The following is a 15,817-nucleotide window of genomic DNA, read 5'->3' on the forward strand; positions in this document are numbered from 1 at the left end:
AGGACTTCCTGGAAATCATTTGAATTATTTTCATTGCAAAGATGGACAAAGGTGACAGCTGAGAGAAAGGAAAAAACTGACCTTAGAGTTAAACACTTCCTTGTATTTACAAATTTTCCATAGGATTGACTATATGAGCTGGAAAAGATAAGTGTTAATTGGGGCAGTCAGCCCTCTCCCACTTTTAGCTTGCTCTTCCTCATTATATTAATAAAGAATTTGCAGCAGAGATAACATAATGGCCAATTTGCACTTACTGCTCTGCACTGTATTTCAAATTGATGTGCTCAGAGAAGTTCTGTCCGTACCCAGTTGAGTTGGCACGTGGACTTGCCAAGCTCAGAGAAGTACCTTTTAATTGTAATGCCCCCATGCTACCATTCCGTATTCAAAGCTTCACTCTGCAGTTCTCCTCCCTGGCTCTTTTTGTAATGAGTGGGAAAGACACACGTTGGATTAAACTAAAGGCAAGTGACGAGTGGGAACAAACTCTTGCAAAAGGTGAGCAGCTGCTTAGTATTCAGGAGCAGGCAGAGCGCTTGAGCTCTGTGGGAGCTGTTTATTTGGCAAGAAGGATGCCTTTCCCTCCGTGCAACACCTTTCTGAAGCTGCAGCCATGGCCAAGGAATTAAGCAGGTATCAGTTAAGAGAAAGGGGCACAATTCTGTGCCAAGCCAGTCAGAGAAATGAGGTGGTTTTGCTTTAGTGCCAGAAAAACTGGGAGGGACTTTGCCATGATAACTGAGCACAGTAAAGAGACGTGTCTGTTCTGTGCCATGAGAATCCACCCCTTTGTAGTTCCTGCTGAGTCTCACGGTGAGGATTTTGCCTGTGATGCTCTCGAGGATATCTGGCACACTGGGCTTCACCATGAGGACTGGTTTGGCTGTATATGGGCTCAACTGCAAACTCAGCTGCACAGCACTTCCACCAGGGCCAAGGGAGAAAACAGGAGTGAAGGAGCTTTTAGCGTCTTTTTTCTGTCCCTCTGTTCCAAGGGACTCTGTGAGCTCCTGCTCTTACCGAGGTTAACTTGCTTCCTAAGAGAGCCAGGGTAAATGTTGTGGTTCTGTTTGCAATCTGACCCTCTGCTGCTGTGTACAAGCAGGCCTTTGTACCCAAAACAGCTCCAAATTACTGTACATAAACCACAGTCTTCCAGTGAGAGCACTGTAGTTTTTCCATTTTGCTGCTAATTGCAATAGTCTTTGTTACTGTGGCTGGTGCTGGGCACCAACAGCGAGGGAAGGCTTTTATGCAGAAATCTTACAAAAATGCAGTGGCTGTCCCCATTTGACAGCAATTGAAACCAATTGTCAATTAACTAAATAACAGCCAATTAGCTTGAAGGAAAAAGAGAAGAAAATTGCTTACTTCACATTCTTTGTTGAAGCAAATGCCAGTCAAAGTATGGGAGCTTTTTTCTTTCTCCTATGAAGACAAAATGGCAAAAGATGTGCAGAAAAAACACAGTGGTGGGTTTCTATTTTTTTTCCTAATACCGTCTTTTTCTCACATAAGAATATTTGAGGAACTAGATAAAAACATCTTAAGCTTCTGAGGCATTTAATTTCCTGTAATATTTAAAAATCAAAATGACAATCATTATACAAGCACAATTTTTCCTCCTTTCTTTCACGCCTCTGTAGCACAAGGGCAGTTCTCTGAAGCTGGCTGCCTTCACAAGGGAAGACCAGCAAACAACTGGCTGCTCTGTGGTGTGATGACAGGCAGGACTGTGATGTTAACATTTGCATCACCAGACCAAACCCTTCCTCTTTCATATTTTATGAAAATGACTCCATAAGAGAGATGTTCTCAGAACTTGTAATGTTAAAAAACCTGGACCACCCAGAAGCCTTAGGAAACAGCTGAGTGGTGCTGTCAAGACTTGTGCTTTGGTCTGAGATCCCTTTAAGACCCGTGTTTCACGTCTGTATCTTTTTTTTAATTTGGGCAATAGAGCAGTGATACTGGTTCAGTCAGGATCATTGCACAGGGAAAGCCAGCCACACCACCGGCAGGAAGAAAAAGGCTCTGTCCTGGTTTATTGCTCTATTAGCCCAATACTATCTCCCAAAAAGAAGCAGTGCATTTCAACATGAAGACTAAGGCTCGATCCTGCAGGCTTCCAGCTGTGGCTCAGTCCTGGAGCAGAGGTTAATGTCTGCAGTGGGACTCTGACAGCTGGGCTTTCATGGATGATACGCTGGGCAGAGAAAGAGCGTAGATTAGACCAAGAAGGCAGCTGCTACAAGCTAATTTAATATTGCTGGGTTAGTAAGAGACAAACATTTACTCATGGCATATTGGCTTTGAATTTTTATTTCACTTTCCTCATAAACAGTCAGGGCCAGCAGTTAACAAAGGCATTACGTGGCCTCGCTTCCTGCCCGTGGGGCTTGACCACAGCTGGTCCCACGGGGTTGACATCAGGGCTACATCTGCCCAACATTCATTAGCTGCATCGATCAATAAATCTTCACTTAGACTTTATACTCATCGTTCAAAAAGATCTTAGAGCTGCTCACAGCATCATTTCACAGGTTTCAAATTGTGTTACTAATTTTTTAATACTTTTAGGACCCATGTTTCATAGCTGGAGAGGTATGTCTTTTAACTATTGGGAAAACAATGGATATTGGATGCTTTCTCATTAACTGACACAGCATTCAGCACATACTGATCTGTTACTTCCTTACAGGAACATTTTACACCTGAATGCAAGTTCAAAGAATCAGTATTTGAAAACTACTACGTGACATATTCTTCAATGATCTACAGACAGCAACAGTCTGGCCGGGGCTGGTATTTGGGTCTTAACAAAGAAGGAGAAATAATGAAAGGAAACCACGTGAAGAAAAATAAACCTGCAGCACACTTCCTTCCAAAACCATTAAAAGGTAATTGCCTGGGTTCACTCCATCCGTCTGAACTGACATTGACCTGTGTTAGAGGTGTTTAATTGCTGTGTATTCGTATTTGCAGGGTCTGGCTACTTATATAACAGGAGTATAATGTTCTGTAACATGCTGTTAATCTAACCAGAGCTGTTTTTTTCAGGTTTTTCTGCATTACCTCAGCATTTCTCTAATTTAACCAAATACAGTTACTAGTAACCAAAAGCATTACTGATTTCTTTGTGCCCAAAGTCAACACTGTCCCTGTTATAGGTAATGAAGGCTCAGCCTGGAATGGCTCAAACATCTGCTAACAGGCCATTAGTGACTTGCTGTATAGCTTGTCAATTTGTGCTTCCTGTTACAGAAAGCTTGTTTGTCTGGTTTTGCCTGGGATAAAGCTCAGATGTGCTGTGCTTGTTTAACTGCAATTAATGTGGCATCAGCATATGACACTAAAGGTAATAATGCATGTGGCTTACATATACCACTGGGTATTAAAAACCAGGACATACAGTCATCCCAGTTAACTGAGGGATCTGAATCAGACTTGTGGTCAGTCTTGGCTCCCTCTTTGGTCAATGCCAAGAGGGAGATCTCAGTCGATGTATAAAGGTGCCTCCTTTTCTCCAGAAGAACTAACTTCCATATGCTCTTTCCCTAAGAGGAATGAAGGCTTCCATTTCTGGGTTATGCTCTTAGGTAGCCTTTTAAGGCAGTGTTCTTTTGAAATCAGAGAGGATATTTCAAAGGTACATCACCCTGGGTGGATGCTGGTCTAGTCTGGCAGTCTACATTTAGGACTAGGTGCTAGGCAACTGATGTCGAGGTTGATCCTCACCTCTAATGGGTGTGAAAGCAAAGGAAACAAAAGACTCAAAATCCATTTTCACACTCACCTGCTTAGGCTACATATACAGGTAACAGGTCAAATCACAGCTGCCAACAGTGCTAATTCATGATTAATAAGGAAATGTTGATTTATATCAGCTTAGGTCTATTTTGTAGAATTTTCTAATTGCAGCTGGTAGGTGGGTGGTTTAACTGGAAGAGGGAGGGAGGGAGGAGCTGTGGTTTTTCCCTTCTCTAAAATGTCAATCTGTTGAAGACAACCTCAGAGACCCTCAGGGACTGTTTGAAGTGGAGAGTTCTACTTGCCATGGTTTTTCATTCTCTCATTACATTGCATATTTTCAAATGAAAAATCCCAACATTTCACAGCTGGACTTTGCACCCAGAGACTGAGTAGCCCATGACATGTGCTGATGTGCTGCCTCTCTTTTGCTTTGCAGTGGCAATGTACAAAGAACCTTCTCTCCACGATCTCACAGAGTTCTCAAGATCGGGAAGTGGGACCCCAACAAAGAGCAGAAGTGTTTCAGGAGTGCTAAATGGGGGTAAATCCATGAGCCAAAATGAGTCAACGTAGCCAGGTTCAGGCAAGCCAAGTGCTCTCTAAACAGAACCTTACCTCTGGATGCAGTTGAATTCTTACTAGCAGTCTTTCATCCAAACGTTCAATTGCCCAGGACAAGCCACCGAACTTGCATAGGTCACTCGTTTATCAGCCATTAGATCTACTGGTTGTCAAAGGATATACCCCAATTATGTAGAATATGCTTGTGCATATCACAAGGCAGTTGGATAGCCAGCAAACATAACTGCGGAATAAATCTCGGAGAAGAAATGTCCAGCTCTTTCTCTCTCTCACTTTTTCTTTCTCTCTTTCTCTCTCTCTCCTATGCTTTGTGGAATCCGAAACAAAAACATTTCACAGCATTCACTGCTGATAAGAATTTGCTTTCCAACTCAGAAACTAAGACCACTTTTGCTCTTCAAAGGAAATTTTAATGCTTGTATGTTTTATAGGGGCAAACAAAAAACAAATATGTAAACTCTGTTGTTTCCTTGGCTTACCGTTTTATATCTAAGGCTTGATAAAAAAAAATGTATCCTTTAATTTGGAATAGTGCTTTTTGATTTCTGAACTCCAATGGGTCTTTAAAGCTATGTCTTTAAAAAATAATAATTCTTTAAAAAATAATAATTAAAAAATCAGGGTTGGAACTGAGAGTTGGTGTCTCAGGCTCAAGCAAACAGTGTTCTTGTGGTTTTAAACACAATGAAATATAAATTTTTATAGATTTGTAGTTTCTGGTAAAGTTCTTGTGCTAACCCCAGTCTGTAGGAATTGAATTGTTTTGTTATCCCAAGTGGAAGTTAACAGAAAGGGATAAAATTATCCTCCAGTGTAGATTTCTCTTAATTCCATTTTGTGTGTCATGTTAAACTATTGTTGTGGCTTCTTTTCTAAAGACAGAAACTGTGGAATTAAGGTGACTTAATTTTTTTATAAGAAACGTCTTATTTGTAAAAGTCCTTTCACTGTAACGGGCACGTGAATATTGTGTAGGAGGAAGCGCTAGGACAGGTTACCCCTAAACAACATATACTTATACATGCTATTGGAAACAATTGTTTAAAAAATGTAGTTAGGTTTCCATTTAGGTCATCATGTCTGTTGCATGGGAGAAAGTTGGAATATTGGCATAGAGTTGCATGATGTGTAAGATTTTGTGCATTAATCATCGTTGGATTCTGTGCTCCAAAACTGAATTAGTTCTGTACAGGCAGCTCTCTGCCTGGTACAAAAGAGTTGTTTATTATTTGTTGTATACACAACCATGCACTGAATAAACTATTTATATTAAGATGTACTTTTTTAAAAAGCTTGTTTGATTAAATGCTGTACATCCATGATTAATTTAAAGGGAAAAGGGTTGGCAATTAAATTAAAAAATTATAAAAGATACTGTAATTAATGTTCAAAATCTTTCTGTGTGATGGGTCATTCCCCTGTAATGCCATACACTATACAAATTAGAACGTGTTCTTTCTTTTGGATATTTTTAGAACTGGTCTTGTGTGCCCAGTCGAGATACTCAAAACACAGTGACGATTAAGTGCCACAGAGTCTTGGTAACGACCCCTCTGCCGTGTGCTGCTGGAGCCCCAGTGAATTGCACTTCTCTGCTTTGAGCTTTTCCAGCCTCTCCGTGTCTGCCCTCCCTGTTAGACTTTCCCTAGTGCAGCCACGTAGCGCTACCTCGCAGCAAACCTCCTCAGAGCCCCCAGCACGGAGGTCCCAAAGAGATCCGGGAAGTCCTGCTTGTGCCTGGTGGCACCTGGATGATGCCCAGTGTTTGCTGGGCATCACTGCAGGTACATTTATCAGCCAGCTTTATCTGGTCTTGAGGGAAAAAAGCTCCCATCCTTTCTGCCTTTGTGCACATGCTCCGGAGAGAAAACATCCCTCTCTCCTGCCTTTTCTCTCCAAAAACATCCATGAAAACTTTTTCTCATCTACAACATCCAGGCAGCTCTGACAGGTGAGCTTCACTCACCAAGGTTTTTAGAGAAGTCCTAGTAGGGACAAGTTTTCATCATGGGTGGTTGAAGAACCAGAAATGTTAGTCTGAAACTAAACCAGCTGGGTCAGTGCTTGGCATTTTTTTAAGGTTAGGGCTGAGAGAGGAGGGAAGGAGATTATGTTTCAGATCGAACCCCCAGATTCATTATTTTGTGTCAAATAGTAGAGAGGTAAAGAGCTCTGGCCTACTGAGCTCCCATATTGGGGTAGAGTGTTGCTGTCCCCAGATACCACCTGTTGATCTTCAGAGGGCCCAGGGGGCCCCAGCTTGCCCCTTTCCATAGGGTGAAGAAAGTGGGAGCACAACTAGTGCCATAGAAAATCTTAAAAATTGAAATTGTGGTCATGATTGCTCCAGAGATTTTGATAACTCAGTGGGTCTGGAGCATGTTTCCTTAAGTGTGAGATGCCCTTGGGAAACATTTAACTCTCCCACCCCTAAAAATCAAACTTATTGGGGTACATGTTCCAAAAAAGGAATCTGAGTGCCTTAGGAACATAAAACCTGATTTAAAAACAAGCATATCTGTAGCAAAGCTAGTTCAGTGCTGAGTGTTTATTATCCTAAATATAACTGGAGCTCTGCTGCTTTACTTTATAGCTGCACTCTTCCTGTTATTCTCCATTCCAAGTACTTCCAACCCTGAAGGTCATCTGAAGTGAAAGGAAAATGTTGGTCCCACAAATCATCCCTTCTGAGGTCTGTAGTCTGACCCATCTTTTGTGCTGACATTGGTGTCAGCTGTGAGCATTCACTGCCAAATCTCTAGTTCCAAAGCTTTCTAATATACCAAGCTAACAAAGGCCACTCTTGGATGGAGATGAGAAGAGAGATATGGTGATAGATGAGCCATAAACAGATCTTTCTGACAATTATATTAAATTTCTTTCAAACCTGTTCCAACAGTAGTTTTTCCCTCAGATTATTGAGGACTGAAAGCACAATAATCTTGATAGAGTCCTGATAGTAGACAAAAGCTCATGTACTTTATGAGGAAAGTGGGGGATTATACCCAGGGCTTTACATGTAGTCTCCGGAGCCAAAACTAGGATTTAATAAGGAAAATCAGAGTTAAATGTGACTTTACAGACAGTGAGTGAAGGTGACCTTCTAGCCCAGTGAAGTTAAGACAAGAAAAGAAAGTGGCTTCATCAGAGGACCAGGCTAAGGAGTCATACTCCAAAATATGTATTTTAGCACCCATAAAGTAAAAAGTTACACAGATGTCTTCTGGATAATACTTTCCTTTAAGAAACCTGCTAGATATGGGGAAGATGTCCATTTGGATGGTTATCTAACAAAAGAAAAATTATACCCACTGGTAAACCTGCTTTACTCTGCCACAGGTACAACAGCAGAGTGCAGTGAGATGCACACCTGGAATAAGGGAAAGCCCCAGGGCTGGTATGAATCCAAGCCCTAAGCTGTCTGTGAGCCACTGACCATCTGCAGAAGATGGTCTCAGGCCCTTCTGGTATCGCCAAGCTGGTGACTAATGCTTTTCACCTGCCATTTCACTTGGCCCTGCCTCTCCAGCAGTGCTGCCCACAATCCATGCAGCACACCTCGGGCCTGGAGTTGGCTCAGGAGGTGTAAATCCATCACGGCAGCTTTCTGATGCACCTGGGCTTCACTTGGCAAAGTGCTGAGCCACCACAGGGGCTGTGCAGAGACGTTATGAGAGGCTGACAAATGCTACCTGCCAACCTAAAAGAAAACAGGTCACCCATGAAATTGGGAGGAATACTGCTAGGAGCAGAACTATTATGAGACAAAATTGCTTCTTTTTTGTGATCCACCTGTCAGAGCTGCTTTCTTGGAGGTCTCTGCAGGGGGCTCAGGCACTGGTGCTTGGCCTGGTTTTGGGGTGAGAGAGGGTGGGAAGAGCTCTTCTCTCTATCTTCCTTTTTTCCTTTTAATTTACCTCATGCTACCTCATAGCATGGTTGTACCTCCGTAGCCACTTGCTCAGCCATGTTCATCGCTGGCACGATGGAAGACAATTCCCTACTTCGGGAAAATATCTCCAAGTTAGCCCAGGGAAGAACAGTGCCCCTTCTGCAGCACCGTCTGGTGTCCCCACCACTGGTTTCCAGCCCACAGGCCAGGTTTTCCAGTGGGATAAAGACGGTGTAATGAGCTCAGGGATGCTGTGGTACGCCAGGCCTCTCCCCAGCTGAGCACCAGCATGAGAGCCAGGTCTGGCAGAGCTCTGCTGTGTCTTGAGTATCTCTGTGTGGAGACCAGAGCCAGCTCTAATGGGTTTAAATGTCTCCCTGACATATCCTTGACCAGGACACTTTTGCAGAACAGAATCTGTACGTAACAACCTCCTATCTTCTAATAAATGATTCTCTCTAAAACAGACTCCCTCTTGTCTTGGCTCTAATTTTTTATCACTGCAGATGTTTAAGGGCTCTACAGTGCACTACACCATCACTTAGCATTTCCTGGGATATAGACCCTTCTGACATTGTATTTTTCCTCTGTCTTCCTGAACCAGAGAGGGGCAACTTGAGTGGTCAAGCCAAGACCAACACAGATGGATCCTTCAGTTTTCTGTATGCTTGACGTGGTCCATGAAGCACACAGAAAGTGTGATGCATTTTACCAGCTCAGGGAATGGCTACTCTAAATGTCAGAGCTTAGTTTCCATGGTTTTGTCTGACTTTGCCTCTGCAAAAATGACATATGAGTACGGTAGAAAGCCTATTTAAAATAATTTGATTTCTTAGGGAAAAGACCTGCCATGCAATTTAACCTGAACAACACCAGCTTTGGCCTTTTTTCAGCTCCTTTGGAAGGGTGATGTTCTTGAGAACATAAAATTCCCCATTCACCAAGTAAATTTTTAAGAAACTCTCTTCCCTGGCATGAGTGAGCCGAGCTGTGGGGCCCTGCCCTTTCCTGGTTCATGCCTTTTGGTTCATGTCTCCTGAAACAAGCTGGGTTTTCTGCTGTACAATGGCTTTTATTGCTGATTGGCTCCAGTAGCAGAGCTTACCCTGCTTTGAGGACATGCCACATCAGTTTGGGGGGCAGTCACCTTATGCAGCTCCTCTCAAGGGGAAGTTTAAATATTAAAGGAAACCCCAAATTTGAAACACGTTTTACATTAATCAGAGAAATTGATGTAATAAATTATTCCATTTCATCAGGAACTAGAAGACGGTTTATAGGGTTCCCTTCAAAGATCATGATTAATGATTTGAAATTTAAGATTCTTAAATACCATATATGGAAAATTACTTTCAAGCACTCGTAGGCTTAATTTTTTCCCCAGATATGTTTGCCATGTCTCACCTAAATTCAACAACTGGAGGGGCAGGATAAATGCCTTCATGTCCCATGGGTTTCTCAGCATCACACGTTGTCTGTCACACTCATTTTCTCAGCTTGTCCCCTTGCCAAGGAAATGGTCAGAACGCCACCCACCACCAAGGGCCATCACATCTGTATTTGGAGGAAGAGTTCTCCCTGTCCTGGCATTTGTAACAGAGCTGGTAGATGTGATGAGATGTTGATCAGGGCTGATCTGAGCTGTTGATGGCATTCTTTGGGGAACACACAGCAGACTGGCAGCTCTTTTACACTCTGTCTTTGCTCCTGTGTGGAGGTAGCTCAAAGCAGGCTCCCAGGGGAGCCTGGGGTGAATTTGGGGGCTCTGCAGAGAAAAAAACTGCTCAGGCACTGACAGTGAAATGCTGCTTGTTGTGGCTGAACAGCCATGGCAGCAGCAGCATTGGGAGGACCATGGCTGGCACCTGTTAAAAGTAATTAATTAGTGAATAGACTGCAAAGCTCTGAAAAGTAATTTGTCATGATTCTTCACCCACACATTAAAGAAATCTAAGGCATAAACAAAAGCCCCTATGGCAGTGGGGTGAGCAGATCATTCTTTCACGCTTCCTTTGCATATTGATGTAATTCAGTTGTTGGACCTGGTTATGCAAAGCAGGGCCCAGCACTTGGAGTGAGGGTAGAGACTCCATTGTCCAAACCTTTGCAGCAGGTAAGTTTCATACAGTCAAGAACTCAGAGCTCTTTTAGTGTTTTCAATCAATATTATATCTAACCTGAGGGAAAATCTATTGAGGTCTGAGGCAAAGTCAGTGAAAACTGGTTTTTTCAGTGAAAACTATCTTCTTTCTGAGCTCAGGATCAGCCCTACAAACAGAACTTCGGGAAGAAAGAAGTTTTCAGACACCCTTTCAAAAGGAACAGGGAAAAGAAGAGGTTTAAAAGAGTTTACATGAATTAGTGTTGTCCTCAGAAACCCTGCAAAGGACACTTGGAGCATCCCCAGTGCTGTGTGCACTAGGGAACGGATTATGGGGATAAAATGTCAGAAGGAGAATTACTCCTGTTCAGGGGGGTTTCTGGTGACAGTGGCTTCACCCCATGTTCTTCCAGATCACTCTTATGCTCTACCAAAGATTTTTTAGAGCAATGAAGTAAAAGTTTCACTTTCTTTATGATGAAAAGGACAAGGCCAATAAAAGGAGGTGAAGGAGAGGATGGAGCCTAAGTCAGAGAGTGGGGAACATTTTACATGAAACAACAAAACTACTGCCATTCACTGAGTTTAGCAGGACTGAGCTCACACCCTGACCCACAACACTATAGCAAAACGAGACACAGTTCAAATTCCTCTGTTGCAGACGTCTCAAGGCCTGATCCTAATCTCAGTTGCAGAATACACCAAGGACTGGTAAGTCTGGAGTCCCATGCCGGTTTGAAGTTCCTTTATCTACACCAGCAATTCACTCTACTGCTGAAGGACCTCAGACATTACCTCATGCGTAAGTAACAGTGTTAATCTATGAAATATTTTTAGATAACAAAATTAACTGGTTCAAAACTTAATTAATCCTGTTTCCTTCCCAAATGATTTCCTTCAAATGGTACTTGAAATAGTTTTACTTTCCTCCATTGTCTTTCTAATGTACTCATGAACTTTTCTTTCTGAGCTTCTCCTTCTCTTAATTGTCTGCTCATCCAACCATCTCTTCTGATAATTGAGTTAATAATATAAAGCAATCTTTAAAAATTAAACTTCTTTTCTTGTTAAACAAACACAGAACTTTTGTTGTTTTTTAAAGGGGTGTTTTTCTTTTACTTTCTTAATTTAAAAGAACAATTACTGCCTTTGGAAGTAGTGGCAACATTTGGTAATTCATCTGCTTCAGAGTTGGTGAAAATATTACTTTGCATTAACCACAAAGGTTTTGCATTAGATAATATAATAAAATTAACTAGGGAGTTTCAATCAGTGGGTCTTATAATCACTTACTCAGGGTAGACTGAGAAAAACAAAGAGCAAAGGAAATCATAAGGCAGTCAGAAATATGGATGTTCCTCTTACCAGCTGGTGTCCTCTTCTGCTTGGATGATCCCCAAGGCTCAGCCTATGGACACATCACAAATCTTGTCTTCCTGGTCACTAATGCTTAGTCCTGTTGTATCCTTTTATGCAAACTTAATAAACATTCCAGATGCATGATATGGAGGCTGGGCATGTGTCAGCCTCCCCTGGCAGGTCTGTGGCATCCCTGCTACCAGGCAAAGCCAGCGTCTCACTGGTGTTTCCCCACAGGAGGTCACTTGCTGAGGGTCCTTCTCAGTGTGGCCCCTCACAATATGCACTTTGCAGAGCAGGGGACTGTGCCTCCCCAGTTACACATCTGGCTCCAGCAGAGCTTTGGCAGCTGCTCACCCACAGCAGAGCACATCCCTCCGTGACAGGTCACTGAGCCAGCTCTAAATCATTGTCATTTTCAACAGAAACAAAGGCAGAATTCTTACATCAGACAGACAGCAGACCACTCAGGGTTTAAATTCTGCTGAGGAGGAAAATGTCTTCACACAAGCACATTGAAATGTATTACCATACACACACACACAAATATGCAGGAAAAATATAAACACACATAGAGACACATATATAAATACATACATACATACAGATAGATAGATAGAGAGATAGATCTATATATATCAGTTTATGATTGTCATATTAGAGTCCCCTGGCAAGCAACTTGAACTGGTGAGAATGGGGCCAGCACCAGGAAGCTCAAGGAACACCTTGTGGTGTGAAGTGAGGTTGGAGCACACAGCAATCCACCTTGCCAAGGCAGTAAACTGGAAAATGTTTAGGAGATGAAAACCCTACTAGTGCTTTTCATGCAAGCACTTTAACAAGCCAACCTTCCCCTTGTTACTGGCTGACCAATCATGTGAGCAGGAAAGGAATGACGCTTTTACTTCTTTATCAAAGTTTGCAGTGGGAAAGACTTTGATCGGTCAGGGTGAAGTGCAACAGTGAAGAATTGCTCAGCAAAGGCATAAAAGAAGAAAGCAGACTCCAGTCCCTCAGCCACAGCAACAGGGAGAGGGGACAGCTGCTAAAACTTCACAAAAAGCTGCACAAAGATCTCAAGTATTTGAAGACTGCCATGGAAATGCAGAAGGGTTTAAGCAGCTGACAAAGACTACAGAGGTGGAGCTTGATGGAGCTTGCCAGGCAAGATGAGACAAGCGATGGGGAAAAGGTTAATCACCAGAAGGGTTAAAGGAAATTAAATGTATATGTGCTAGAAAGTGCTGGAAAGAGAAAGTAGGCCTAGGAATAACCACTGAGTGGGATGGCATTAATGATGACTCAAAAGTGATGAAGAAGTTTTTGAAAGTTGGGCTGCCTACAGATCTAGGAATTTGTCTTGTACCAAAAGTCTTCATTAAATGCCAATAAAACTTCCAGCCACCGGGTTCTGAACCACCGAAGCTGATCTCTGCTGTGATTGCCCAGAGCACAGGAAAAGTCACTTCCTTGCCCTCCTGCAAAATGGGCCTGAGAGGAAAAATCACTGTAGTTACAGAAAGGTCAACCAAAACGAATGAGCTCATCAAGCCCAAGTATATTGCATCCTGGAACAAACAGGGAAGCGGCTGAGCAGCAGTGGCTTTAACCAGTTTTATTTATTGTCCAAACCGTGGGATAAATCCATGTAATTTCTTTATAACAAAAAGGAAACCATGGATTTGTAAGCTGGATTTGTAAACTGAATTTGTAATCAGATGGCTTTGTTAGTTCACATATGCATTGGATAACAGTGCCCTGCCAAATACCTCATCTGTGCCCAAGCGGACTTCAGGCTATCACTGTGAATTTATCTGCAGAATCAAGTAAGACTTTAGCAGCAAATATGTACATTCCAGTGTCCCATAAATTCTCTTAGAACAAAAACATCCTAATCCAAATTACTCAAGTACTATCTGCCCTTCTTAAAAGTGAATGCTGTGGGATAAAATAAAGTGGTGCATGCCTAAAAGTGCATGAAAAAGAGAGCATGGGTAAAAAAGGCAAAGGCAAAACATTTTAGGCGTGAAAAACAATTGCACATGGATTACTTTTAAAGCCCTTTTTCCTATTAAAAGTAAAATCCAAACCACCATGTGGAACAGTGGAACTGCAGATTACAGAGAGACATCTGGACCATGTGGCCCCAACTTGCTGCACTGCATGTGCTCAGAGGGGCTGAGGAAGATAAAGAGACAAGGAAATTTGACCTTTTTTTTGAGAACCTGATGAACAGGTTAATCAATTAGAATAATTAATTGGAATAAGGATTTTCTCCTTCCTGTATAATAATGCATCAGGGGATGAATGACATGGGAAGTCAGCTCAGCTGTGCACACCTTGGGAGCCCTGAGGTTGAGTAATGGATCTATGGCCACAGTCTAATCTGGCTCAGCTGCCTGAAAAAGGGGCTCACTATACCTGGGATTACAGGTATTTCAATCAGAAAGATTTGTCTCCTGCCTGCACAAAGCTAGCATGAAATGCAGTGCAGTAAAACAACACATTATACTGTTCCCAGTTCTCTCACTGATGTCAGAAAATGACCCAGCCAGTGAATTGATGAAGGAAAATGTGCTGTTCTTCACATGTATTAATGTACCCAGGTGTTTGGGGTAACCTTTACAGTCCTTCATGCATTCGTCACCAGCAGCCAAAGAGGATGGTAAAGTGAAATTCCCTGAAAGAATCCAGCCTTCAGCCTCAATGGCCAGGCACTTATTTGACCAGGACCTTAACATATTCTGATGAAGAAGCTGTCAGACCACTTAGGGAGCCATGCTCTGTAAGTAACCATGATATTTAAACCCCATGACCTTTTAAAAAGTGTAGGATCTGGCTTAAAGGGCAACCTTCCTCAAATAAATTACTCTGAAACCTCTTAGGTCAGATTTTTTTAAAAAATCCATAATGGGCAGACATCACATTATTTTACTACAAGGAGATCAATCATTATATCTGGCAATTGATTTGCAAGCTACATTTATTTATGATGTGTTTATACAGCCCCATGGACACCCTTATCTATTATCCAGATTTCAAGGAGTTACTTAGTGAAAATACATCAATGCAATTTATCGATTAAATTATATAAATACTCTTGGAACTTTGACAGGTGAAAGTTTCCAGAGTCATTCTCAGGTCTCTCGTTTATGGGCTGGGAGCTGGCAAATTACAGTCTAAAGGAAGCCAAAGAGTCTGGTGAGCTCAACATGGACCCTGCAGTTGGGCTCCTGTGGCTACCTGTGCTTTCCTGCCTGATAGAAGTCCTTGCTGCAGTCCAAGTGAGGGGAGATGGGTGAATTGCTGCTCTTTTGACCAGGCTGCAGGAGATCTCTCCTCGCATGTAACAAGTGACGGGACAAGAGGAAATGGCTTAAAGTTGCACCAGGGGACATTTAGGTTGGATATTAGGAAAAATTTTTTCACTAAAAGGGTTGTCAGAAGTCCCCATAAAGCCACATCACTGTTTTCCTTCAGCCCTTTTCTTTAAAATTCCCCTTGTGTGCCTGATCAAGAAGACATTGCATTTATCCCGCCATCCTTACCAAAAAAGTTGTGGATGCTCCATCCCAGAAAGGGTTCAAGGCCAGGTTGGATGGGATTGTGAGCAACCTGGTCCAGTGGAAGGTGTCCTTGCTCATGGCAGGGAGTGGAACTGGATGATCTTTAAGGCCCCTTCCAAGATAAACCATTCCAGGATTCTATGATCTTTCTCCATTCACCTCCATCTGCCTGCTGTTTCTGGTCTTGTACCCTGGGAAGTGCTTTGGGCCTCTGCTGTGACCAGGCAGTCCAGCTGCCCACTGCAGTCCTGCCCTGACGGTGCCCAATGACACACTGGCACTAAAGCAAGCAAATAAATCATAAATGCACAGATATATCAGCTCTTGAGCATCTTAAGTTGAACACCCCAAATTAATTGACATTCCTGACTGAATCTTTCTGTGCTTCTGTTCCTTATCTATAAAGTGATAATGCTTCTCCCCTGCCTTGCTGGGCTTCACAGAGACAAATTAATTAATAGTTTGCATGTGGAATAAACAAACACGACAAGAGTAATGAGTGTCACAGAAAAAAAAACCCAAACAAGTGGAAAGAGTATTTCATCTTTACAGCAAGGCTGA

The 15,817-nt window shown here is 42.5% G+C and overlaps 1 protein-coding gene across 10 annotated transcripts in view; it reads left to right on the plus strand.

The window, feature by feature from the left end:
• FGF13 (fibroblast growth factor 13) overlaps window positions 1-8,698 on the plus strand; it is a 314,139-nt gene extending 305,441 nt beyond the window's left edge. For all 10 annotated transcript variants that reach the window (XM_032701955.1, XM_032701956.1, XM_032701951.1 and 7 more), the window contains 2 exons: window positions 2,705-2,903; window positions 4,193-8,698. In XM_032701955.1, coding sequence (XP_032557846.1) covers window positions 2,705-2,903; window positions 4,193-4,329 — 336 coding nt within the window. In that variant the 3' untranslated portion in view covers window positions 4,330-8,698. The remainder of the gene's footprint in view (window positions 1-2,704; window positions 2,904-4,192) is intronic.
• Window positions 8,699-15,817: the final 7,119 nt, after the last annotated feature.

This window comes from Chiroxiphia lanceolata, chromosome 14 (assembly GCF_009829145.1).
Source record: "Chiroxiphia lanceolata isolate bChiLan1 chromosome 14, bChiLan1.pri, whole genome shotgun sequence".
In the NCBI taxonomy this organism is placed as follows: Eukaryota; Metazoa; Chordata; class Aves; order Passeriformes; family Pipridae; genus Chiroxiphia; species Chiroxiphia lanceolata.